At 41.7% G+C, this 24921-nt stretch overlaps 1 protein-coding gene and 1 long non-coding RNA gene across 19 annotated transcripts in view; one reads left to right on the top strand and one right to left on the bottom strand.

Annotated features, from left to right (window-relative positions):
• Nucleotides 1–24921, top strand: part of LOC117240210 — a 66508-nt gene that overhangs the window by 5918 nt on the left and 35669 nt on the right. The window lies entirely within an intron of this gene.
• The window catches only part of LOC117240183, a 74932-nt gene continuing 51087 nt past the window's right edge, over nucleotides 1077–24921 (bottom strand). For 7 of the 18 annotated variants that reach the window (XM_033506097.1, XM_033506100.1, XM_033506101.1 and 4 more), the window contains 13 exons: nucleotides 19996–20091; nucleotides 18923–19157; nucleotides 17709–17780; nucleotides 16753–16915; nucleotides 15671–15780; nucleotides 14553–14728; nucleotides 13360–13573; nucleotides 12952–13073; nucleotides 11948–12124; nucleotides 7846–8160; nucleotides 7089–7349; nucleotides 1801–1934; nucleotides 1077–1533 (listed from right to left, as the gene is read on the bottom strand). In XM_033506097.1, the coding sequence (XP_033361988.1) occupies nucleotides 1350–1533; nucleotides 1801–1934; nucleotides 7089–7349; nucleotides 7846–8160; nucleotides 11948–12124; nucleotides 12952–13073; nucleotides 13360–13573; nucleotides 14553–14728; nucleotides 15671–15780; nucleotides 16753–16915; nucleotides 17709–17780; nucleotides 18923–19157; nucleotides 19996–20091 (2259 nt within the window). In that variant the 3' untranslated portion in view covers nucleotides 1077–1349. Of the gene's footprint in view, nucleotides 1534–1800; nucleotides 1935–2210; nucleotides 5629–7088; nucleotides 7350–7845; nucleotides 8161–11947; nucleotides 12125–12951; nucleotides 13074–13359; nucleotides 13574–14552; nucleotides 14729–15670; nucleotides 15781–16752; nucleotides 16916–17708; nucleotides 17781–18922; nucleotides 19158–19995; nucleotides 20092–21148; nucleotides 21218–23409; nucleotides 23509–24921 lie in introns of those variants that run through there. The other 11 variants (XM_033506090.1, XM_033506094.1, XM_033506096.1 and 8 more) reach the window with 7 other exon arrangements.

Here is a 24921-nt window from a genome sequence, read left to right as displayed (position 1 = left end):
ACGATTGCTAGCGATGCGTCATTGATACGACTATTACGCCATCTGCAGAGATGCACCGCATTATTTGCAACGTTACGTAATCGTGAAAGATAATGAATAGAGTATTTCTCTTCCTGTCAGCTCGGGAGAATAGACGGAAATAAAAGGAGACATACGATAAGTAATTAATGTTAAGATGTAAAAGTACGTAAAAGAAAAAGGTGCCTCAGGGCATTTCCAGGAAATGAAATGAGATAAAAGGCGGGTAAGCTCGTGGGGCAATATATTTATTGGCCATTCGCCTGTCTGTCCAATGACCTCTGAAACGCCTTCTCCTAAAAGGATAGCTGCGTGCAATGCCGTGGAATATTTCTAAAAATTCTTATCCCAATATAGTATTGATTTATTTACTAGAACGTAGTTAAGAATGCGGCAAGGATTTCTGCGATTAATAAAATACATCAGTTTGAAACAAAAATACTGAACGTACTAATTTAAATGATTAATAGTATGTACTATTAAAATAATACTAATTCCTGTCTTAGATACGTAATATTAGGAATTATGTTCTACTTAAGGAGGTACTTTTTGATTTTTCACGTGGAATATTAATACCAGATTGCTTGGGTTCTGGAGGATTCGTTCTTCGTGCTTCTTCAGTAGTTGCAATATTCTATCGCTTGTCAAAATTAAAGAAATTTTCCAAAATCTTGGGCAATAATTTCTCCAATATATCAATTTGTTATACAAAATACTTACCTTCGCTATATATATGAAAGGAGCACGATGTATGAAAAACCGTTTCAAAAATCTTCAAAAGGTGAATGAATGATCGCGATATTTTATAAAGCGCAATGAAATTCTGTATTATACAACATATATAATAAAATAATACCAAGAGTTATACAAGTAAAAAATAATAATAATATTAATAATAATAATAATAATAATTTTAATAAATGTAACAAATATTTAAGCGGAATTTAAAATAGGGCATTGGCAAATAGGGGAGTCTACAAGTCTAAAAAATAAAATACTTAAAAATGACAGCAAGGAAATAGGGAGGACGATAGACGAAATGAAATCTTCGTCGCGAGTCTTGTCGATTAATAACGTGATTAGGGCGCGATTAGTTACATAATTCGAAAGGAATCTAAAAACGATTCGCGGTCAGTTTGATCGACTCGCAAGTTGATGCGGCAGTTGTCTTTGGAAAATTCAAGTATCCACGGATCTTTCTCTGCTGCTGCCCGACCAATTCGGATCTTGCTTCGTTCGCATAAACAGCAGTTTCATAGCCGCCGAGGGCTTTTATTTCATCGTTTTCTCCCTTCTTCTTTTAATTACAACATGCGAGAATCCGCGAGAAATCAAAGATCGCCGTTCGAAACGGCGATCGGCGATGGACTCGTCGGATTGTTCGAGCTGGTCGTCCATTTATTCTTGTGTGGATCCACGCCGAAACCTTCGTCGTAGTTTCCTCGTGTGATGAACAGCTGCTTGAAGTGCGGGATGCAGTAGAGTTTACCATTATTTAAGGTGAACGTGTCCATCCTGTATGGAAAAAACGATCGTTTATTTTCCTTGTTCCAGCTATACAGGGTGTTAAAAAAAAATGGGCGATATTTATAAGATACGATTCTAGAAATCATATCTTGCAAATATAGCCTCTTGTTTTTTTAACGTCTTACAGATGATATAATGGCATTTGTAATATATCGGTTGGTGCTGAAGGAAGAGAGAACAGAGACGGTGGAGGGGGGGTTAGGTTGGTTACAGGGAGAAAAGGGAATAAGTTTCAGCGAAGATTGCAAACGTTACCTTAGCACACAATTGCACTGCTGACACCGGAAGCACTGTTTGTGAAATATTTTGTTATTTGTCTCCACTTTTTCTAGGGGGTACACTTTCTTTTCGCAGCTCTCGCACACGTCCGTACAGCTCGCTTGAATCTCCTGCGTCGATTTTAGATTGGAAGAAAGCAAAATGAGTGGTGAACAAAAAAGTGCTGGATGAGAAGTGTGTGATGGATTAATGAGGAAAAGAGATGAACATGTGCATGTGATCGTTATTACGTTTTCGAAAGAGATCTTCGATAAGAAGAATTCCAAAGGCCGACTGTCGTTGATAGATGAAACTGAAAGAACTTAGGTATACATTGCACTGCGCCTTTTCTATAGAATATCTGTGAAAGTGTTCCGATTTCTATCACGCAATTCACACCATACGTATTTTCATTTCAGGATGTGCCTTTTTTATTTATCATTTGTAATATGGTCGTAATAAATTGTTACACGTGAAAGGTAAAGAACAAGAATATGATACCTCGCTAAAAATTATACAATCCAAAGACGCAACGAAAGTCTACACGTGAAAATCATCGCATAGTAGGCCGTGAAAGAATTAAGCGATCGATCGATTAACTAATTGCTTACATAAATATTTCTCTCGCCGATTAACAACAAACAATTGCGTGTTTTCGTTCTCGACAACCCTTAAAATTATTGCACTTAAATTTCATCGTCGATTAAGAGAATCCCTCGATCGATATATCATCAACGAAGGATAGGAGATACCAAGTCGCGTAGAGAATATATATACCTTTTCGATCTTGTTCTCTCTATTATAATACTTAAGTTTGTTTTTGATTTAAAAAAAGTTCGCTAATGCCTCTAAAACATTGCACCTCCTTCGACATCCTCTGATTGACGTAGGAAGAAAAAGGAATAGGTTTCGAGAGAACCCCGAAATTGTACTTCGATTCGGTTTTCACTGTTAATTCACCGTTTTCTCTCTCGCATTCTCTCTCGCGCTTTCATTCTCTCTCGTTGCAATTCCTGTGGCGTACGTGCGAACCAAGAATTAGAAAATTAAGCCCTGTTTCCACCGTCATTTCTCGCCAGTCTACCGAGATCGATAACCTGTTAACCGAGGAAGACGAATTAATTCGTCGTTTGAATCAACAATCTTTCCTTACGTTTTTACTTGTTACTTCGTTTTTGTTCAAAATAAAATGTATAATATTTACATTCGTGCAAAGATTAAAGCCGATCCTATTGCAATTGATTCGTATTTGTTAACGTTTAATTATACGAGTTACTGGTCAAAGAATGGCCTGGTTAACAGACTAACTTAAACGCAATTTCATCCAGAAAATACCATTAGAATATCGACGAATGAAACGCCATGTGCCAACGTCTCGTTCCCAACGCGATCGAAATCAATTTCAGGGGCTGTTCCCTTTCTCCTTCTGAATGGGGTGCGCTCGTCTAAATAGATCATGGGGGATTCGATACACGTCGTTCTTCTATGATAAACATATATATATTTATATGTATACGTATATGAATGCGTACTGTGCGCCCGCGTTGGCAATGGTGAAGGAATTAATATTTGCCCTCTCTTTCCTTCTTTCTTTCTTTCTTTTTTCTTTCTTCTCTTTCTTTTTTACCTTCGTCGCGTAATGCCATCGTAGAAGACCCTAACCCTAACGGCTACGACGAGGCTCCCTAGTATCGTTCATCGACCGAACATTATAAAAATTATATAAAAAGCCTATTCGATAACGTTCGTGTGAGACTCGAGGTCGGTTTATCTCTTACGTAAGGAACGAAGCTCTGACGTTCGATTTTTCAGATTCTCTCGTTGCACTGGAAAATCTGGAAAATTCTTCACCAATTTTGGAACCTTCGCAATAGTACGTGAACCCTTTGAATGCAAGCGTTCGATCATTAGAGTCCCTTTGCACAACACTTTTTTATTTAACCAATAGCATCGATGGATAAGAGAAGAGAGTCGTAGATCGTGGATTTTTTTTTACGATTTGACTATTTTCTGATAATCGGATGATTTCTAGCTAGCGAAATTCACCTGTAATATTTCATTTAGTTTATTACGAAACGTAATACTACTATATTATGTATATGCGTATGAAATGTTTCTTCGATGATCGAATTTGGTGGAATAACGTCATCGATTTAAGAAAATTTATTCATATTGGAAATTTATTACTTGTAGCTCGACAAATTGTAAGAATAACGTTGGTTCGATTATGCAAAAGGACTCGCAGGCAGCTAATCGTATTATACTAAACTTTTGTCGCATAAATACGTACAAATGTATATATAATTGTAAATTTATCTTTGTAAAAACGATATTATGATTTTTTGGGACGTATCAGTGAGAAGATCCGTCGAGTTCCAGGCAACGATGAGTCGGTGATTAGTTTTTTCGTTCTCTGATCATTTCTATCGGTAGATAGCGATGACAATCTACCGCGCGACATGCTGTAAAAAGACTCGAAACTCTGTAAAGCAGTCGAAAAGCTCGTAGATTCTAAATAAGTCTAGCTCGGATCTTGATTCTACGGTGCAATCTTAATCTCTCGATTCGATGCTTCGAATTTGTATTTGCAGGTTTCCTGTTGCGAATTGGCTGCTTACCGCGTTTCATTCGAAACTTAGATCGCACTGATACAGTACACGCGATGAAACGGCACAGATATCTTTCCCAAAATGTCATGAAAAGTGTTCGTTACGATTCTCAAAGGCCCTCTTTCCTAAGGTCTTCGACTTTCTTATCCTATCGCCTCTGATTTTCTCTTGGCACTGGCAAAAAATGAGAATGTCGGTTAAGCGTGGAAAATCTAAACGATGCAGGTAGACAAGATAGAAATAGCCGTCGTTTGAATAAATTTGGCACCCATTTGTGATTTCCTAAAACAACGTTGAAACAAAGTTCCTTACGACACGTAAGCTATCGCTCACAACTGTACATGAACATCGGCAAAGTGCAAAATCAATGAGAAACTAGCGGCTAAAATCGATACTTATCGTTTCCTTATAAGATCAATAAATGCTACGCTTCGATCATTCGTTTAAAAATGGACTAGCAACAACTGATCTAACGATGCAATTCCAACCTCCGTTTGGCACGCGATACGAAATATATAAATGTTTCGTTGCTATTGTTCTCGCCTCTACCTGCATCGAAGATAGAATATCACTGGCCACGTACATCTGTCGTACAAACTTTCGTATATCCGTCGAAAAGTATATCGTTTCGTGTAAAAGGTTGACTGGAAGAATGCCACTTGGTAACCGAGTGGCAACGACACGTTCATGCGGCGGGGAAACGAGTTAGCGAGAGCGTTAAAACGATCGTGAATTATTTCATGGACACGTCGAGCACATGGATCGGAGCGCACAGGTAACTACGGAACACAGGCGACGCTTAAAATAATTACGAGTTTCAATTCCATCGATTGATCCGCTTAAATTACTTCGCCAGGCCTAGGTTTTTCTTTTAACGCACGCGGTGTGCTCGACGTATCCGATATCTTTCGTTCGTTGCCTCTCGCGATAATACGATACAATATGATACAATCTACGCTAGATTCACTAACAGAACGCTTTGTTAGAAAAAGACTTCTAAAAAAACGTAAAAATCGCACAATGATCCGAACAACGAAGCTGTCGACTGTCATTTTTCCATTGCAGCGCAAGATTTCTACGAATTCGTGATCCACATTGTGTGTGTAATCGTGTGCTTGTTTCGCGTATCCTTTAATTCTATTCGCTCCATTTTTCTCAGGCTCCTCGGTCCATCCTCTTGGGCCGTATCGATCCTCCACTTCCGCTCCACCATTTACTGTTCGCGTTCAACAGAGAATAGTATCACTAGATCATAGTCGAATGAAAGCTTGGTCAACACTTTGCAGGCGGCAATCTCAAGACCAAAATTACCAGACACATCGGCACACTTCACAGGTATCACGCTAACTAGTCATGCTGTGTAGAATTTGTTTTGTTTAGTGCGGTTACCATTCTTGCGAGGAATAATTATTATGCTCTTTTTTTTTTTTTTTTGGCTTGCCGAGGTCCAGTTTCTATGTTTCCTCTTTTAGATGCTTTTGTCAGCGGCTCGCGTTAGTTCGTGTAACTACTGATAACGAAACTGAAATTCGTGATACACTGCTCAAGCTGATTAGAGGATATTACGAACAGTTTTACTATATCGATTAATAGAATACAGATGGATAATTGGATACAGATGGAGAATTTCCCTGAACGAACGCTTCATCGATACGATCTCTGTAGACAGAGATTGATTTTAAGCTATTAACGGAAGACGAGTTGCTTTCGAATCGTTACGTACGTTTCAATCTCGTTCTTTGCTCAGTTTTATCAATTTCTAATTTTACGATCATAGAAGTTTTTGATTAACGATGTGATTAATAGATTTAGTTAGTCGATAAAAAAGATGTATAAATGAGCGAGAGGAAAAACGATCCTCTAACTGTTTTTGAACAGTGTACGGTATATCTTGCGTACGCTCAAAGAATCATCAAATATTTCACGAGATATAAAACGAAACAGGTTATTTCTATCGCTGGACATTTCAGTAATTACTATAGTTGATAAATTCGTTGAGCGTACAGTTATATTACAACGACCCATACAAAGTTACTCGTCGTAGGAAGAAATTAAAAATAAAAATATCGTAACTAAACATAAATAGCATTATGTTGCTGTCGTCGCAGGGCAAGTAGATCGTGCTTTGATAGAAAATTCACACATTTTGCGCATACATTGGCAAGAGAAAATAAAAAATATACCAAGGTTTTGTACAAAATTGAGAGAATCGACCCTTAAGAGCTATCATCGAAGAAACTAGCGTCTACAGCTACATTTGTATAAAACTTGGCAGTCTAATAATTACAAACAGAATAACGTCGTGACGTTTTTATTGCGTGGCGATAATATTTTCAAACAAACTTCCTACCGGCTGTAAAATTTTACCTATGATAGCTTCCAAGGGTTAAACAACGATTATCAAGGCACACCATGCGATAAACGAGCCACGCTTCACACTCAAAAGATAATGAAAAAAAAAAAAAAAAAAGAAAATTATACATCGAACACACAGGAGAAGAAGAAAAATAAAGTGGTTTCTATTATATGCAGTGCGATTGGAAATCAAATGGATATTTTTGATACACCAAAAGAGAGAAAAAAATTCCAGAGCTGTCATTCGAGTCTCGATCAATGAGCTGCTCGGATGAGGATGAATGGATATGAACGAAGTAGTTGCTACGAAAGAGTACTCACCACGAATCGATTGACTTTGACCTTCGGTGTGCGCGGCGACTCGTTCGTTTGCGAGCCGAGCGACTCGAAACGGGCTCTCAGACTGCTGGCAGACTCTATGCTCTGCTGTTCTCCGGTGGTGTTTTGAGCAATTTCCATCTCTGCGATATGTTGATTACTCGACGTCGTCTTTCCGTCCGTTTCTTCCCAATGCTCGAATTTCGCGCACAAGGTTTTTGCGCGGGCTGCGTTCTGTGCTTGCTTCAGAAACTCGTCTTCTACCTGAAATACGTGTTTCCATAATTTCTACGTATAACGATGCCTGTGGTATTTCGTTAATTACTTTAGCTCGATATATTTATCTTTCTTTTAGATTTTTGCAAGTTTTTCTTTTTTCTTTTTAAAGACGCTTTTAAACGTCCGAACACAATCCGACGATAACTTGTCGATTAATCTAACAGAAAATCCTTTCTCGTTTTTGCGTCTCTATTAAGATTTTCTAGACGACATTCTTTAGAAATGGGCAAGATTCTCGCGATAGATTCACGATGCCTCTGTTAATGTAATTTCACGTTATTCGGAAGGCAGCGACAGGTGTCCTTCATCTGCATATCTGCGTCGCTATCAGACACCTTACAGCCACTCTTCCCACGATTCTTCGTGCATATTCATAACGCAGGAATCTCAAGGACCGGGTACCTTGACTTCGTGTTAATAAACGCTACCATTTATTGCGTTCGAGAACAATGACACCTATCCGCGTATACCGTATACGAACCTTGTCGGAAGCTCGTACGTAGTTTGGATCCCTTTCCTCGGTGCTGTCTTCGCCTTCAGACTCGTCACCATCTTCGTCCTCTACCTCTTCGGAGTCTGAGGCTGTTGGTTTTGCGTATTTGTCCTCTGGTGGTGGTGTGAAACGCTTCAAAGGTTTGGGTCCATTTGGAAGCTCTTTCTTGCACGCGTTCTCTTCCATTTGCCGGAAGATCGACAGCATCTTTCTGGCGGTGTCCGTGTGCACCACTTCGTTTACCCTGTCTTCAGCTCTGACTACGTCCGGGTCACGATAGATCTCACGTTCCGGGGAGTCCATCTGTCGAAACGAATCTTTTATAAACGTTGAGAAAACACAAAGATCTTAAGTTTCTGTGGTTCTGTGGTTCCATGTTGAACCGAACTCGACGCTATATTTTTTACCTTGCAATTCGATTCGATAAAAATATGTTAACGCACAGTAGCGTGCAAAAGTGCTGGATCACGAACAACGACCATTTGATAGTAGCAACTAATCGTAGGTGTAGCTATTCTTCCTCAGAAGATTTCACGTTGAAGTTTATATTAAAAAAAAAAACTGCGAATTATCTAAAGAATGCGTAGAAAACTGGTTCATCGATTATAAGCGAAATAAGGGAAAATTCCAAAAATGCAATTCAAACCACAAAGGGTTAATACACCGATGGTTAATTCTTGTCTAACTTTAGAAATCAACAGAAAGAAACGTGTCGCCCATGAATAAACACGAGATGCGACTGCAATTGCTATTACTTGCGTTCGATTGTTATTGGCTATTCAAGTGGTTGGTTAAAGCGAGAACACGCGAGGCTAGGCAGGAAATCAAGGGAATAAAGGTATTTCTTTCCACGAATCGCAGCACCTCTGAGTCAGCTCGAATGGTTTTATACGTGTACAGCGTCTCCGTTGGATTTCTACCTGAGCAGCAGGTAAGCTGAAGACGCGATGACAATGCAGAATCGACTGGGTTCTGTTGGCCGTCCCTACGATGCACACGATTCGCGGAGGAACGTGTTTCACGGGATATTACCTGCCAGACACGTCGACCAGGAAAATACCAGAGTTGCGAGATAGAATGTTGCGAGAATAAAGAAAGAAAAAAAAAGAAGAGAATAGTCGCACCGACCACGTATCTTTCGTTGTAGTTACAACCGATGCAAAACGTGAACAAGAGTAAGGTTTCACCGTGCAACGATCGCAGATTTATAGGTTTACGCCGGGAGAAAGCTAATTAGTTCGAGTTGCCCCGTACGAATCTTTATTAATGACGTTTCGCTACTTTTTATTTAAAACAAGATGGAGCATCGCGTTGAGAAGGTGATTTATTTCGCCTTTCGTTCCATTCATTTATTGCCTCACGCGAGATAACACGGACAATGACGACAATTAAAGAGCAACATTTTTATCGCTTCGTACGGGAAGATTCAATAACACGGTGTGTAATTAAGGAGACATTTCGCTTTAAACGATCTCGTTTGTTTTCACACTGATTCGACCGAGATATACAATGTCTACGAGTGTTTTCTATAGATTCTTTGACGCGCTCCTTTGTATTCTACCAGTGGCCGACTAAAAGCGCAGGCCACGAGGCGAACGAAAAAGAAGAAAGTCTTTCTTTCGCAAACCGATCGATAGTTCTGTTCAAAAGGAAAGCGTATGCATTTGCATTGCACGTTAACTATATCGACAGTGTTTGTACCGTTATTGCGGATAAGTGGATTCGAGAAAGCGGGCAATTTTCTACACCGATCATGTATTTTTTCAATATTTCATGCTATCGGTCAACGAACACCGGCAATTTGGCTACCACCGATCGCACACGCTTCGTTCAACTCAACGTTTGTCTCAACTTTTCCCAAGATCCATAGGAAAACTCGATGATTGATATCGCCATTCCACAAACAGCCTTCTTCCGCGAGTTCTTCTTAATCACTTCCCGTTCCATTACCAAGTTCCAACAACAAATCCCATTACCATTTATAAAACAGCGCAAAAACGAGAGTCGGACGACGAACGAATATACCCGGTGACCAGCGTTTCTTAGCTCCGAAAAACGATTTTTCAGAAATTCTTCTTGATCGCGCTGTGTCGCGTTACGAGATACTAGCGACGAGTAAGTTGTAACACGTATAAAACAGCGCAAAACGAGAGCCGGAGAATATTTAACCGCCTCTTCCTGTTCGCTTGCCTATCCCGAGTGGCCTTGGACCACGGGACGTCGAAACATAAAAACTAACCGTGTAAAAAGCGGGTTTAACAGAGTTGAAGCACGAGAGACGTATAGCGGCTCGTAAAAATATACGAGAACGCTTAGCACAGGAAACTTTTACGGGTATAATACGCGCGTTATGCAAAACATTTAACAATTTCATCGGCTAATTTCAACAGCCATGGTAAATGCATAGCTCTAAGAAGTCTAATTACCGAATATCGTGGATCGTTAATACGGTAGATAATCGACCATTTAGATAATTTCACTACGTTAAACGCGTATTTACGCCAGATATCTCGTAACCTGCGAGATACATTTTCAAATTTCTTTGCTAACGTAATCGCGATAACGGTACCTTCTTACAGCTCACAGAGTTCCAAAATGTTTCGTAAAACACACACGATGCATTCGTATAAAATCTTTCTAGAAGCATTCGAATATCTCCGTGCGCCACAGCGTATCCATCCGTTCACGCGTACGTTCTACAAGTCGTGCAGCAATATTTCGTCGTTCTATCGGACGTAACGCGATGATTTTACTCACTTTTAATTTTCGTTGTCCCTGGGACGGCGGAGCAATACCGGGAAAATGCAGCTTCCACGGCGACGGCGACGCGAACGAGGGAAAAAATGGGAAATCGAAACGAAGAGACGAAGAGAAAGACGTCACGAGGGAACCTTTTGTTTCGTTGGCCCCGGCAAACTCCGAACTGGCAGCAGCGTGTCGGCGGTTGCTATGCCGTTCACACGAAGAGGACGCACGGCTCTTACTGTGTTCCCCCTTCGTGAGTTACTGGGAGGGCCACACGGTGGTGTGCTCGCCTCTACATCGGTCTGTTCTCTCTCTTCACGAATGGAAGGATGTAGGAATACTAACGGTAAAAGTATGGCTGCTGACCACTCGAGGGGGTTCAAGGACAGCCATGGAATCAAGTGGCACTGTACGTTGTATTCGCGGGCTCCGAGCTTTCACGAGCTTCCTCGGCCTCTTTTATCAAGGACCGATCTCCTTAACTACGATTCCGCCGTTAATAGTTGGAAGAAAGATCGATAAGCTCGGGAAAGTGAAATATTTTTCACGCGAGATACGTTGCGTGAACGCGGACGAATACGCCAGGTAATTCTCGTCGCGATTTTACATCGACAAGTGGGAAGCGATTGGTCGAGTGACTACGGTTCGATGATTTAAGGAATTCGGAGATATAGACGGTGATTACGTCGGTGATTATCCATGCAACGCGATTTTTATCGAGGTGGAGACATTTCATGCGATAAGCTGTTGAGTTACGTTACGGGGATTATTAGTCTTCGAATGGAAAAAATCACACGCTAGAATTATGTTAACCCTTTCACTGTGAGTTAAAACGTCGTGGCAAACGCGTTGCGATAACAGCGTCGAACGATTTGGAACAAAAGTAACGCGTATTCCTCGTATGTCAGCTTTTAAAACGGTGAACACGTAATCGTTAAAAAATGTGTGTCATCGCGGTAATTATACGGTAGAACTCGATCAGCTTTTTACGCGAACCTGTCCGGGGACAAGCAGTTTATACAACTGCAGTTCGCGAATAAACGCTCTCTGATCTTCTACCTGTGGCTTTTCGTTTATACGATACGATATAATTTCACGTAGATGAATTCGAGCGGCGATAGTTAATTTAAACGTTTCAAATAATCGAAATGTTTCTACAGAGAAAATTTTGCCGCAAGCCTCGACATTCGACGAATAAATAAAATTCGTATGTAACGACGTATGAGCTCAGCGTTGAAAGGGTTGATAAGAATTAGAGTTACTTTTCACTCAACGCAATCTTCGTTAGAACATTAAGACACACTCTTCGATCAAGAACACTTTGCACTCGAGAATAGCCTCGAACCTTAACTTGACCATCGCGCGGAGGGGTAATTCGGAACTGCTTGCGTTGTTTTTCCGGTTCCTTGTAGGACTCGAAAAATTTGAATTTATTCGAAATGTCCGAGGTCTCCACCTGAACTTCCTCGGTGGTGTCCGAGCTGCGCACCACGTCATCCGAGACTTGTCGTCCCATGAATGCCTTCGTTCGGAGATTTCAAACCGTTAACCTTGTCGATCACAAATTCAAAATGCGCGCTCCTCCCCACCACCGGCAAACGTACAACATCGAAAATCGATTACGCTACTTAACGCTCTTGCAAAGTTGGAGAAACATTTTCCGACTTACCACGTAAGGATAAGATGTTTCAAATTGACGAACATCTCTACGATTATGAGAAAACATATTCTGTTCTACGGAAATAGCCGGCCTTCGTAACGTTAAAAGTTTTCTTGTTCGTCGAAACAAGAGCGAGATAAAAATTTGGGAATTTTAACACATTCGAGACCGATATGACTTTGAGCGATACTCTCCCGAATGACCGAAAGCTTTTCTACGTTTGTGATAAAAAAAATACGCGAAGTTGATCGATATAAGAATACAAAAATCACGTTTTAGACAATTTTTATTTAGAAATACGTCGTGACACACACTGTACAGGTATGTCGTCGGGTTTCCGCAATAATTTTGACGTCGAACGTTCATTGGACGTACCATGCGTATCATCCGAGCGAAATAGCGTTTCTCGGTTAAAATTCTAAAAAGACAGACGTGCAATAACTAAGGATATTTATTTCAAAAATGAGAAAGTTATATAACACGCGCGTTATAGGTATGAACGTTATCTACGCTCGTAATTGTCCGAGAATTAACTGAAGACGCGAAGAATACAGATAACGCGCGTACGTACGTTGTCGTCGGTCATTGCGACGAGATATTGCATGGCATATGTATAATACTATACCATCGGTCTCGAACGTGTTAACACAGTTGATCGACGTATAGAAACAAATAAAAGGAGAACTTACGTCTCTGGCACGTCGTGGGGCTTCGGCCGGTGTCTTCGGATTCACCGGAGTCACCGGTCGCCCAGTCTTCGCCGCCGTGGCGTCCAGTTCGAGGAACAGCGACCGAGACTTCCTGCTGATCCCTGTGTAACATCGATCGATTTATCTCGAAACAGTGTTCGCAAAGTATCGGTTTGCAAGAGCAAATAACAGATACAGAGTAAAGAAGATGCCTAGAGCTAGTGCACTTCCACTTATACGACCTATACGATATCTATCTTGAGAGCACGCTCTAGGTACGATCTTTCTAGCGCACATGGTAGCAAATTCAGCGGTCAGTCGCCGCTGGCAGTTTTCGACCGCCGATCCATGTGGCTAATTACATTTAACGGGTTCTAAATATACGTTGGTTCGCGGGGCAAAATGCACCTGCTGCGATCACTTCCTCGTCAGCCTTCTCCGGTTTCGGTTTGCTGTCCGTCTCGTCGTCGGACGCAGCGATGGGCTCGCCTCGTTCGAATCGTTCTTTGATGGAACGAGCGTGGGTCGAGTGTTGGATCTCTTCGGCCGCATTGATCTTCGTCACGCGTTCGCTTCCGGCTACCGCTTGCTGATACATCTCCTTCATTTTACCCTGTTTGCCCTGCAACAGAAATCGAGTCTTCCGTTAGCTACACGAAATACCCTTTGATCTCGTTTCTCCGAGACGATGATAAATCTTTCCACAAAGATATATTATAGTACTGTTCAAAATTGTCCGGACACTTGCGTATTTTTGGCAACACGTAACGCAATTACAGGATCGCGAGTGGGAATTACGCGTTGATAAACGATTTTCTCGCGCGTTTAGAAATAGATAGTAACAATTTACGCGTTTCGATTCGTACGTTTCACCAACGATTCGTACAACGTTGTTACAAACCTATCAAAGCGTTCGATTACTTACGAGCGATACCTTCTTTCCTTATATGGAAAAAAATTGTCAATTTTCACTTTCTACCTTCTTTCTATCAGTTCCTCGTTAACTTGTCCTTTCTACGTTTTTCTCGTTGTTCGATCGATTATTATTCCCACTTTATTATTATCATTTTTACGTTTTCTTTATCAACCGACCACCAAATCGTTATTTCCATGTTCTCTTTCTCCATCGATCGCTAGTTTCCTGTTCCTTTTCCTACCTCGCTGTTATATCTTTCCGATCCTCTCGTTAATTAATTACCAGCTTCTACGACTTCTCGTCAATCGATCGTCAGGTTGCCAGGTTAAGTCGTTGCGCTTTGTCTCGAAAATATCGGATCTACGATGGTTGATCGAGCAACCGACCAAACGAGCAAAATCATTCGCAGTCGCGATGCGTTCCTCCGTAATCGTTACAGTGCACATGTTACTCGGCGTCAAAGCTCGTTGTAAAGAGAGAATGCGTGCGCTACATTTCCTTCTCTCCAAGTTTTTCTGCGTCTACGTCTAATGGGCTCGATGCCATTACCCCCGCACTATATCGCCGGCGATTTAGATGCTCTGGAAACGATGTCGAACGCCCCGCGCTCATCGTTTCTTCCTCGAAACGCGGAATTAAACGAATGCTAACGGTTCAACGAGCCCGAAAACGAACGCGATTTTACCATGAACAATCTCGAACGAATTCCAGCGATCTCCTCCTTCCTCGCCTCTCGCTGAACTTCGCGTCTCCCTTGCTGACTGGTCGTCTCCCAGCGATTCTTTATGTCGTCCATTTTTGTGAAGCTGATGGGACGCTCGCGGGTCGCGCGTTTCGCCTTCACGATCTCGTTGTCCAGCTCTGTGAAACACGAATAATTTGAGAAGTTACGCTTCCATTTGGAATTAATCGCACGCTATTGTTCGACGTTACAACTCCAAGGTATACTTTGATGTCGTCATTCGAAGATTGCGATCGAAAGTTGTAGTTCGTTGTTTTAACATTGCAATGGTACAATAAATGATAATTCAGTGTTATGATTGAAACTTGTACGTTTGAGGTTGTAACTCGTAGTTATAATTCGATGTTATAATTTGATGTTATAATTCCAAGTTACAATTCGACGTTCTAATTCGAAATTATAATTTCTAGTTATAATTCTCTGTTACGATTCCAACTTATAATTCGAAGTTGTAATTCGTCGTCGTAGTTGGAACTTTTCATTCAAGGGAAAAGATTATTCGTTATACTTTCAGGATTGTTCGACGTTGTTTGACTAATTTGGATTCGTTAAATTCGTTCAAGCGATTGGAAATTTCCAAATACCGGAGCAATTAATAATTCTGACGTTAATAGCGCGGTAAATATTCCAATATCGTGGACACGAACAGAAACGTTTTTCAAATTCGATAAAGAGTTTAGCAAAGGTCGTATTATCGAGCAAAGAACAAGACGATGAAGGAAGGAAAGATCGTATAAAGAAAATAATTCCATCAGCTAAGGAATTCTTCCACGGACCGAATTTAATTCGCTCGATCTTACGGAAAATCGCTTATAGCACTTGACGATAAAACGTTATTTCGTAGCTGTCAAACCGCTACGCGAAGCTTTTCCGATGACGCTATTCCCATCGAGTACAAGGAGAAAGCTTGCAAAAAGAGCTGCCTCTCTCGCGGAAATACGGCAGCCTTCAATCGGAGCAAAGGGAACGCAGTGAGAGAGGGGAAAAGCCTGAGAGAAGAGCTGGAAACATCGGACTACGTAAAGTCTCGATTTCAATTAAATGTTTCTTCGTTTCCTCACCCTCCGTTTCCTCTGCTTCTTCATCCTCCTCGCTCTCGCTCGACTCTTCGTAAGGGATCCCATTCAGAGATTCGTCCGCTACTCCGATATCCATGCCCTTGGCTTGGAATCTGGACAAAAAGACGTACAAAGTAGTCACAAACATTCTGACGAATTTTAATTGCCTGGCGCACGAGCAACGCCGACACACGTGCCTGTTCACGATGTTCTTTTATGCACTGGCTTATGGCCACGAGAAAAGATCGCTGATCGATCAAACACGATCTTGTCGCAATCACGGGTGCGTTAGCAAATTCATCGTTCGCCCTACTATTTTATGTTCGTAAAGTCTGCGCTTGCACATTCTCCAGCGATGCAGATATTTAGCAGATATTTAGTACGTTTGATATTTCATCGCGTTACTTAATCGCCAGTCTTTCGTGTTTGCGATACTTTCTTCGGTTAACGAGCTACGTTGTTTCTTTCTTCTTAGTCTATTGGAACATCGAGTCGCATTTACGATACGGATGGCACGCGTTTCCAGTATCAGCTTTAATTTTTTAATCAGTTTCGATTCTTTAGCGAGGGACAAATTGCATGGAGAAATTCTTTCCGACTGTTGCTTCTAAACGAGAATGAGAAAGGCCATGTTAAAGGATATTTAAAAAGCTGCAACGCTGCACGTATTTTCATCGTTGAACCATCGATCCTTCAAGCTACGGGTAATATTTTTACGTACTTTATATCCGACGCAATGCTACGGTTGTAAATAGCCTCGTCTACCAACTTGCTATCGAAACGAATCGTAAAGTAAAAAGTTGGAAACGCGAAATAAATGAAAAAGAAGAATTCGATTAAAAAGAAGGATGATAAGTTAAAAGATTATCAGCGTTCCGAGAAAAACGTCGAGTGGCTGGAGTCACAGAGTCCTCGTTGTGTCCAACTGGTGGAAACGAATCTGTGTCACGGCTGAGAACCATCTCCTCGACCCACGATGCCATCGTATATGGCCGTTGGAACAAGAGAGGAGAGAGTGAGGCCAGGAGAACGATACGACGAGCTGAATAACGTAGGTGACTCTACCGAAACGATGGATTACTCACTTGGCGAGCTTGCTTAAGATACTGGGAGACCTCTTGACAGCGATCTGCGACGGCGACCTTTCGATCTCGTTGGTCTCCGTACCGGCCTTCTCGAACACTTGAAACCGGGACTTCACGTTCAGGCTCGACAACTCCTCGAGACCCAGGTCCGGTTTGTCTGAGGCTGTAACGGAGATTAAATAATATTTTTCTTTCGTCCGATATTCTCGTAAGACGGTAATCCCGCCACTATATATCGCGTACATCGATGATACGCTGTTGTCGATGCGATAGTTATGATTTCTAATGGCCCGGTAGGCGACTCTGTTCTCTGAATGCGTTCGGGAGTCTAGTCAAGCTGTGATAAAATCGTTGAGTTCGCTCTAAAGAGGTTTTACCGAGCGAGTTAGTCGTTTGGGAACGGAGTGAATCGGTTCACGACGATCTCGTGTCCGCTGTGCTTGAGAAACAACTCTTATTTCTCGATCATACGTGTCTCGTAACGCATTCGCAGCTAATAATTTAAATCTTAATAGTTTCAATGTTAAGGAATTCTCGTATGGAAAGGCAACGTTTCTGTTATTAAGATAAAGACGCGATAAGAGAGATACGAGAACGTATCCTAATTACGAATTCGCTTGATACTCGCATTAAGTATTTTTTACGATTGTTCCACCGCGGACTCGAGATCGTCGTCATGCAACGATGATTTTGTCTCGCTACTCGACGTTACAGCATCCTCGCACTCCACAACGAAATGAAGAATTAATCAAACCAAAAAACCGATTAGGGTATGAAAGAAGAAAAACAAAATAAAAAATTATGATAATACAAATGCGTATGTCGTTGTTAACGATAAATCAGCGGTATTAAAATGGGTGCAATCTGCAAAACGGTTAGGCAACTGTTAGAAAATCCACTCTTGGACGACTTTAGTCGTCGCTTGGTCGCACACTACCACCAGTCAGAACTATTACCTCTGACCACATCAGGCGGCAGCTCTTTCGGCTCGTTCTCCCGTATGATCAGCTCCGGCTTTCGAGGTCGCACTACGAAGTTCACAAGACATCTCTTTGTTGCATTAACGATCTCTCTGCATTTACGTGTAATTATATAGAGGGAGGAAACGACTGGAGGAACGGGAGAATAGAGGGGAAGGAGAGCAATTTTCAGTGACTACGTTAAAGAGGGGGACCTGAGCGTTGGGTGCCGCGCACGATATACGAGAGTTTATTTCACCCATTCGTCCGTAACGTCGATCGTATTTCCTTCGACCAAAGGCAAACCCTCCATTTTTTTCTCATTGTTATTTATTTTACGACGCGTAATCTATCGCTTCGTTATTCTCTATGGAAAATTGGAAAAACAGATCTCGTTCGTTTCTGTTCTTTCAATCCTTTGACAGCGCGATAACAAAGTAACCAAGAATTTAGAACGAACCACTTGGAAATAAATAACTGTTAATAATAACTATAATTTAATAATAATAATAACTATTAATAATAATAATTGTTCCCGTGAGATTTTCCTACGATATGAAATTTTTTTTTATTTGGAAGTAATTTACAATCAATTCTCATTGGGAATTATAAGTAAATTATTCTAGCGTGGTACTATAAATGATTATCGTATGTTTGATTCTAGTTGAATCTAATGTTTAAAAATCTAGAGGGTAATGTCTTTTTAGCCTGCGGATCTGATCCGTCGTGTCACATAATTGAGTAACTAGTGGGTTTTGGTGGTTGTTAATTCTTATGTTATATCTATTACTGGATTTGGATATTTCTTCTTTAACTATAGGTATCTATATATATATATATATATATATATATATATATATATAGCGGTGGTATTTGTAGCACCGTATCGTATATTTACTTGCTGTTGAAGGGTTAACCTCGCGAATCTTTAAAGTCTACAGCGTCGACACATCGTAAGAATCTGTCTGTTACGATTTTTAAATCCAACGTTTGTGTCACGAGTGCAGCGAAAAAAAAGAGGTACGTATTAAGAAGAAAGAAGAAAGAAATTGTCACGTAGTGGTGATTTCCAGCGAGAGAAGGCGGTGATATCAAAGCGACGAGAAAGATTCGCGGAGATTAGATCGGAGGCTATTTTAAGGCGAGTTCCGCCTACGACTAGCAGAGCTTGAGGTGAACGTGGCGTAAACGGTGTGGTGTGATCGACTTACCAGGCTCGTCGGACTCTTCAACCGGTTTCGGTTGGAAGAGTTCCTTGAAGTGTGGCTTACAGTAAAGCGTGCTCTCGTGGCTCTCGTAATTGTCCACGTTAAGCTGCTTGCTACACTGCACGCACCGGAAGCAATTCTTGTGCCAAACTAGACCCTCGGCCTTTGTCTGTTCCATTTGGAAGACGACCTTGCCGCAGCTACGGCAATTGGGATTCGTGTCGCCGTTTTGACCCACCTGCCGTCAAATTCCATTATTCCTTTACCGATCCTCCACTTTTTCCTCGCTCTTTTATTTTTCACCCGTATCATCATCTCGTTCCCTTTAACCGGCCTGTTTTCCTTGTCCCAATTACTCCGATCGGATCCGAGCAAACTGGCAGATTGCGGGAACGAGTTGACAACTCGAACGCGATACCACAGTCTTTAAAGAGGATATTTACATCTTTATGCTCTGCGTTATATCATTTCTGAGAAGCGTATCGCGTCATTACGCGTTATTAAAGCAACAATTTTGCAATAATTCGAGTAAACCAACAGAGACTAAACAAAGATCAAGTACTTGTTCGGACTTATCGTAAACTGAACCACAGATATTCGCGGTAAGAAACTTTTGTACTTTTCGATACGAGATCGATAAATTTTCACCTCTTCTAGCAAGTACGATCTAAATATTATCCCTCGATTATCTACACTTTGGTTAAGCCGACGATAAAGATCTTCCTTTAAGACGAAGATGAAAGAAAGATGTAGCCAGTGTGTACTCGTATATTAATAGCACCGGATGCCGTAACTTCCTGTGACAAACTAATATTTCGAAGAAGACAGTGGTAGCTTTTTATAATTAAAAGGTTAATCCTTCAGCCGGGATTTTCTTTTCGACCGATCAGCTCCTTTGTGTTTGCTCGGCTATGAGAGGAAAAGTGGACGAGCTGAAACGATCGATTCCACGCCAACAGCTCGAAACAGGAAGGCTATTTACGCGCTCTTCGCGGCTGAAGGGTTAAGTACGTCAATGTTAAAGTATCCAGAGGAGGAGAGAGAGAGAGAGAGAGAGAGAGAGTGCGGGAGCTTACGGCGTTCAGCTGCTGTTGCACTTTGCCCGCGTCGATCGAACGCACATGCAGCACCGTCTTCTTGCTGAGGGCGTCGAATTTATTGAAGCTCGACTTCTGTAAACACAAACAGTGCACGCGTCAAACGAGAAGTGCTCGAAAGCCTTCAGCCCTGGTCTTGTCGTCGAGGGAGAACACCTCGTGAATGTGTGCGCGCTTCGATCTAGTCCGAAGCTTGTTCAGCGTGAGCATGAAAGCGTGTCTCGCTGATCGGAGGAAAGTATAAGCGGAGTTTCCTTTATTTCATTTGCTTTATGCGAATAGTTTCAGTTTTCTGCGAATTTAAAGGATATGCGAATTTTCAAAGATAAATCGTGCCCACGGTGAACGCTCTTATTACGTGGTAAAACTAGGACGCTTCGTGCGAGTGTTGGGTGCGCTCCAAAAAGCTTCCCAAACGGTACAGAACGAGAGGACTAAAGGTAGTTTCACACGGAGATAAGCTACGACGCGAAAGTAAAATACGAGAGGCTGCTACAGTTACCGTCAGAAATATTCGAACAATAAAAAAATTGAACTACGACAGCGTCGAATCGTGTTCTTTTTCCGCGCAACGTTATTTGTCACGTTTATTTATACAGCATACAGCGTGACATAGATTAACCGAAATCGCATTCCGTTGTTCGACGCCTCCAAAGCTAATACACGTGCCATCTGTATCATACGCGTATCACGATCCACGTATCTCCGTGTGGAAGTAGCCTAAGGAATCGTCCAATCGTTTGCAGATCCAGCAGATTGAAACGAAAATCACAGAAACATCTAATTTTTACAATGTCTACTACGTATTAGCGCTACGTCGAATAACAAACTGATATAAAATGATAAACCGAACGAAACAAAACTTTCGTTTCAATCGAATTACCAGATAGACTCGAGCAATTTGTAAGGGGCACTACGATCTTGTTCAACGAAGTGATCAAAAGTAGAAGCAAAACTTGTTTGTCAAACATTTGGCGGAGAAATAATAATAGATGGATGCTGAGAAATGAAGCTGCGTTCGAAGAACGGCGTGGCAGGCGAGAAGCGTTGGAGAATAAGAAGAAAAGTGAGGATAGATAAAACCTTGGTGCGAATCGACCGTATTTGTGGTTATGTGTTTCGGGGGTCTTACCTCGAGCTTCGGTCGATCCGTGTCCTTACCCTCGCTCGTTAAGTTTGCCAAACTACAGTAGGAAGCCCTCTGTCCCGAGGTCGGTTTCGTAAGTTTTCGATTAAGGTTTCATGCATTCCGGGGCCGGGGAAGGCACCGAACAAAAAGAAAGAAACAGCACGGGCTGCGGGTTAGTGTCGTGTGGTAAATATTCGAAGCGCTACCTTCGTTCTAGAGTTGGAGAGATTCAGCGGTTGGCGGTCTCTGGAATTCCCTCTCCCCTTTCTTTTTTTGCTTGCCAGACGCAAGGCGAATTACTTGAGCTAATATTCTACAGCTGTTTACCTTCCACCACGCTTCCTATTGTTATCTCTTTCAATTCTTTACTTTTCGAGATATTTTCTGTTTTTCTTTCTGCTTCTTTCTTTGCTCTTCGCGACGTCTCCTTCTTTTATCTTTTACATTGTATTTGCTTTCGAAGATTTTATTCTTGAAGCGTGGTAGGAAGCAGGTAAGTATACACACATCGATACAAAAGTAGCGCAGATGTAGATTTTCGCGTTTGAAAAATGTTGTTAGAAAAGACGCGAGAATTTTATAACATACTCAGCTGATTGTCAACTTATAGAGACAGTTCTGATTTACGTTTACACCGCGGACTTTTATGCGTTCACGGGAAACGCGAAAGCGCAGAAACGCACGCGTCGCAGGTGATATTCGCAGATCGCGTGTAATGTTCCAGTGTAATACCTTTTGCAGCGTTTATCGCGTGAAACGATTCTCCAACTGTGTTTTCGTATTTTTAATCGTCTTCGCGAAAATATAAAAGCGCGCGAAACGACCGCGATCTACCAAGCTCCATCGAAACTGGTAGATTTTAAACTTGTATCGGATCTTCGCCTTTTCTTTTACCTTTACCGTTGCATCGTTCGGTACATAGAAGATCCATAGAATATTCTCCTATTGGAGAAAAAGCGTTAACCGAAGGAATTAGACTGAGCCAGCTCGCAGGCGAAATCTTAGCGTACCACAGGCCTGTGTTAACTAAATTTCCAGTCGAGCAAGAGAATCGTTAACTGATAAACAAACCACAGCGCTGGGTACGCGCTAACGTGACCGAATTGGCAGAGAAGCGCCTTAAAAGGTTGTCGGTCGCCAATTGGTCGATACAAAATCGTCGCCAACCGCTGCATCGCCAAAGAGAAAGAAAAGAGGACGAAGGAGAGAGAAGAAGAAAAGAAACGAGAGGGGCGAACCACGGAGACAGCTGGAATTGTTTCCCGGGCTTGAGCTTCGCTCGAATAGCCTTTCTTTTTGGCACGGACCCGGCCCGATGCTTTCTCCGACACGACGCGAATACGTCTTTTTCATCCGTTCTCCGGCCGGATCTATGCAAATTGAAATTTCAAAGTTTCTCCGCCAATTGTGTCGATACGCACTGTTACGTAGCTGATAATTGTAAATTATTGAAAAAAAAAAAAAAAAAAGAAAAGATGATAGAGATCGATGAAAAAATTAAAAAACAGGCTTCTTCGTGCTCGTTAAAAAAAAAAGAAGAAAAAAGGAAAGAGCGATAGAACGAGTCGGAACTGAGACGATTTCACTGAGTATGTGCAGCGGAGGCTACGATGCCAAGGAATTATGTCACTCGTCTCGAAATCCGTAACCGGATAACCGATAAACGACGGATACACGCGGCGAAAAACTCGTAAGACCTCGATTCTCGGCCATTGCTGGCTGCACAAAGTGGGGCAAATGAGTAGTAGGTTATTATCAAAGCCGGCCCTCCCTTAAATGGAGAGACAGCATTCGCGGCGTTACGGCGACCGACTGCACGGCAAAACGCTTCGGCATCTTCGACGACGGCGCGGCGCGGCGCGGCGTACTCGAGCGAATCGCTCACGTGCACTCGGGAAATTCTTCGATCCATCCTTTCTACGAGTTGCTTATTTTTGGCACAAGACGAGTATACGATGATTCTACGATAAGATTATAATTACGAAATCGTAAAAAAGAAAATTAAACGTCGGACTGTAGCGACTGTAGTTATTCTTTGTACTCGTCGTATAGAGGCACATGAAAATATTTGAACGTTTATCGCAGAGGATTTTCATAGATCGAAGATTTTAACAATTGAAGATAATTGTTCTATATGTGTACGCGGTATCAGGCCGTTTTTCTACTTTTTCTCCTTTGTGTTCTTTTTGTTCGACGAGAATAGCAAAGATGAAACATTCCAGCAGTCCCCGATGTCGTCCAACAGGTTCACGAAAGGTACTTACGAGGGCCTTGACCGACACCCCGGTGAAGACTAGCGCGTCTTTGGTGAACTTCGAGTAACCCTTCTCGCATACTCGCAGATCACCCAGCGACCTTGCTTTCTACGATCGTTGGGAGCGTCAATGGGAAGTCAGATTAGCAGCGAGTTGCGGATAGTTTCGCGGAGTGGCGAGCTTCGTGAACTTATTTATCTCGGAAGACCTTCTGGTCCGTGTATTTTCCAATTTTTATAAATTCAACTTCGAAACGTTATCACGCGACAGAGTTTTGCTTCGATATTGCCATCTTGTAACGATAACATCGCAATATTATTTGCGGTGTTAACCAAACGATAACCTTTCCATTTTTCTTCTAACAAAACGTGTTATAACATCTGTTCGACGTTATTACATTCCGAAAGAGATACAAACGTACAAAGGCGAAATATCATCCACGATAACGATATGTTACGAAAGTTTTTCAGGATTAAAGAGACAGAGAGATTTTAACGAACGTCACAAAGCTCGCACTCGTTATGCGATTAGTATGCTGTTACGATAATCAGGATAAATTATTTGTTTGTCGTTCGGTTAATCCTATTGCCACACATCGCGAAGCGAAATAACGGAAGTTCGAAGTAGCTCATGCAGTAATAACTGTTAATAGGGCTGTCATTCCTCTGTCGTACCACGAAACATCGAATGCCGAGCAACATGCTCGCGAACAACTCCAATTAGCTCGAGAGCGAATTGAACCGATTCAACGTTTCTACTTTTCCATCGACGCGGCCAGCAAAAAAAAAACGAACTCAAAAATTAGGACTTATGCTATATAGCGATTTTTCAGGGAAGACAAAAAAAAAAAAACATGAAGAACTTTGTCGATCTATCGTTGCGAAATTGACCATGGGTTCTCGTTACATGCTCGTTAACCCTCGACTACGAAGGTTCTTCTCTCGGATACCGAATCATCTTTTCAAATTACCCACACCATCTCGTTCAGGCTCGCCTTCCGTCGTTCCGTTAGTCGGAGGTTAACAAAGCGAAGGAAACACCTGACAAGTGGCAACGGGTTATTTTCCATACGTGCCGCGAATATTTTTAGGCAATTAGAGTCTGTGTCGAGGGTTAATGCTGCTCTCTTCCAAGTGTATTACTTAAGGGAGTAGTTCACACAGAATACGCGAGATGATACGCGAAGCGAGTCGAAAATTTATTTGAAATTGTTCATCGCGCATATCGAATTCGACTTAGTTTGCGAATATTTACGCATTCGTGAGAATTTCGATCGATATAATATTTAATCGTCTGTGGTATCCAACAGATTCTACGGTTTTCTACATAGATGCCGCCGTCTTAATTCTGTAAATGAGATTTGCATAGAAATTTACGCGATAAATACCCGCGATCTAACTACAATTTCCACTCGCCAGGGATGAACTACCCTCTTAAAATAGTCGCTTACGGATCATTTATAACATCTTAGCTAGAAATAACGAAAATTGAAACGCGAAAATGGGTGGCAAGATGATTAAA

Source organism: Bombus vosnesenskii, unplaced genomic scaffold (genome assembly GCF_011952255.1).
Source record: "Bombus vosnesenskii isolate JDL3184/JDL3185 unplaced genomic scaffold, Bvos_JDL3184-5_v1.1 scf7180000014579, whole genome shotgun sequence".
In the NCBI taxonomy this organism is placed as follows: Eukaryota; Metazoa; Arthropoda; class Insecta; order Hymenoptera; family Apidae; genus Bombus; species Bombus vosnesenskii.
This window is presented reverse-complemented; position numbering and strand designations above follow the sequence as displayed.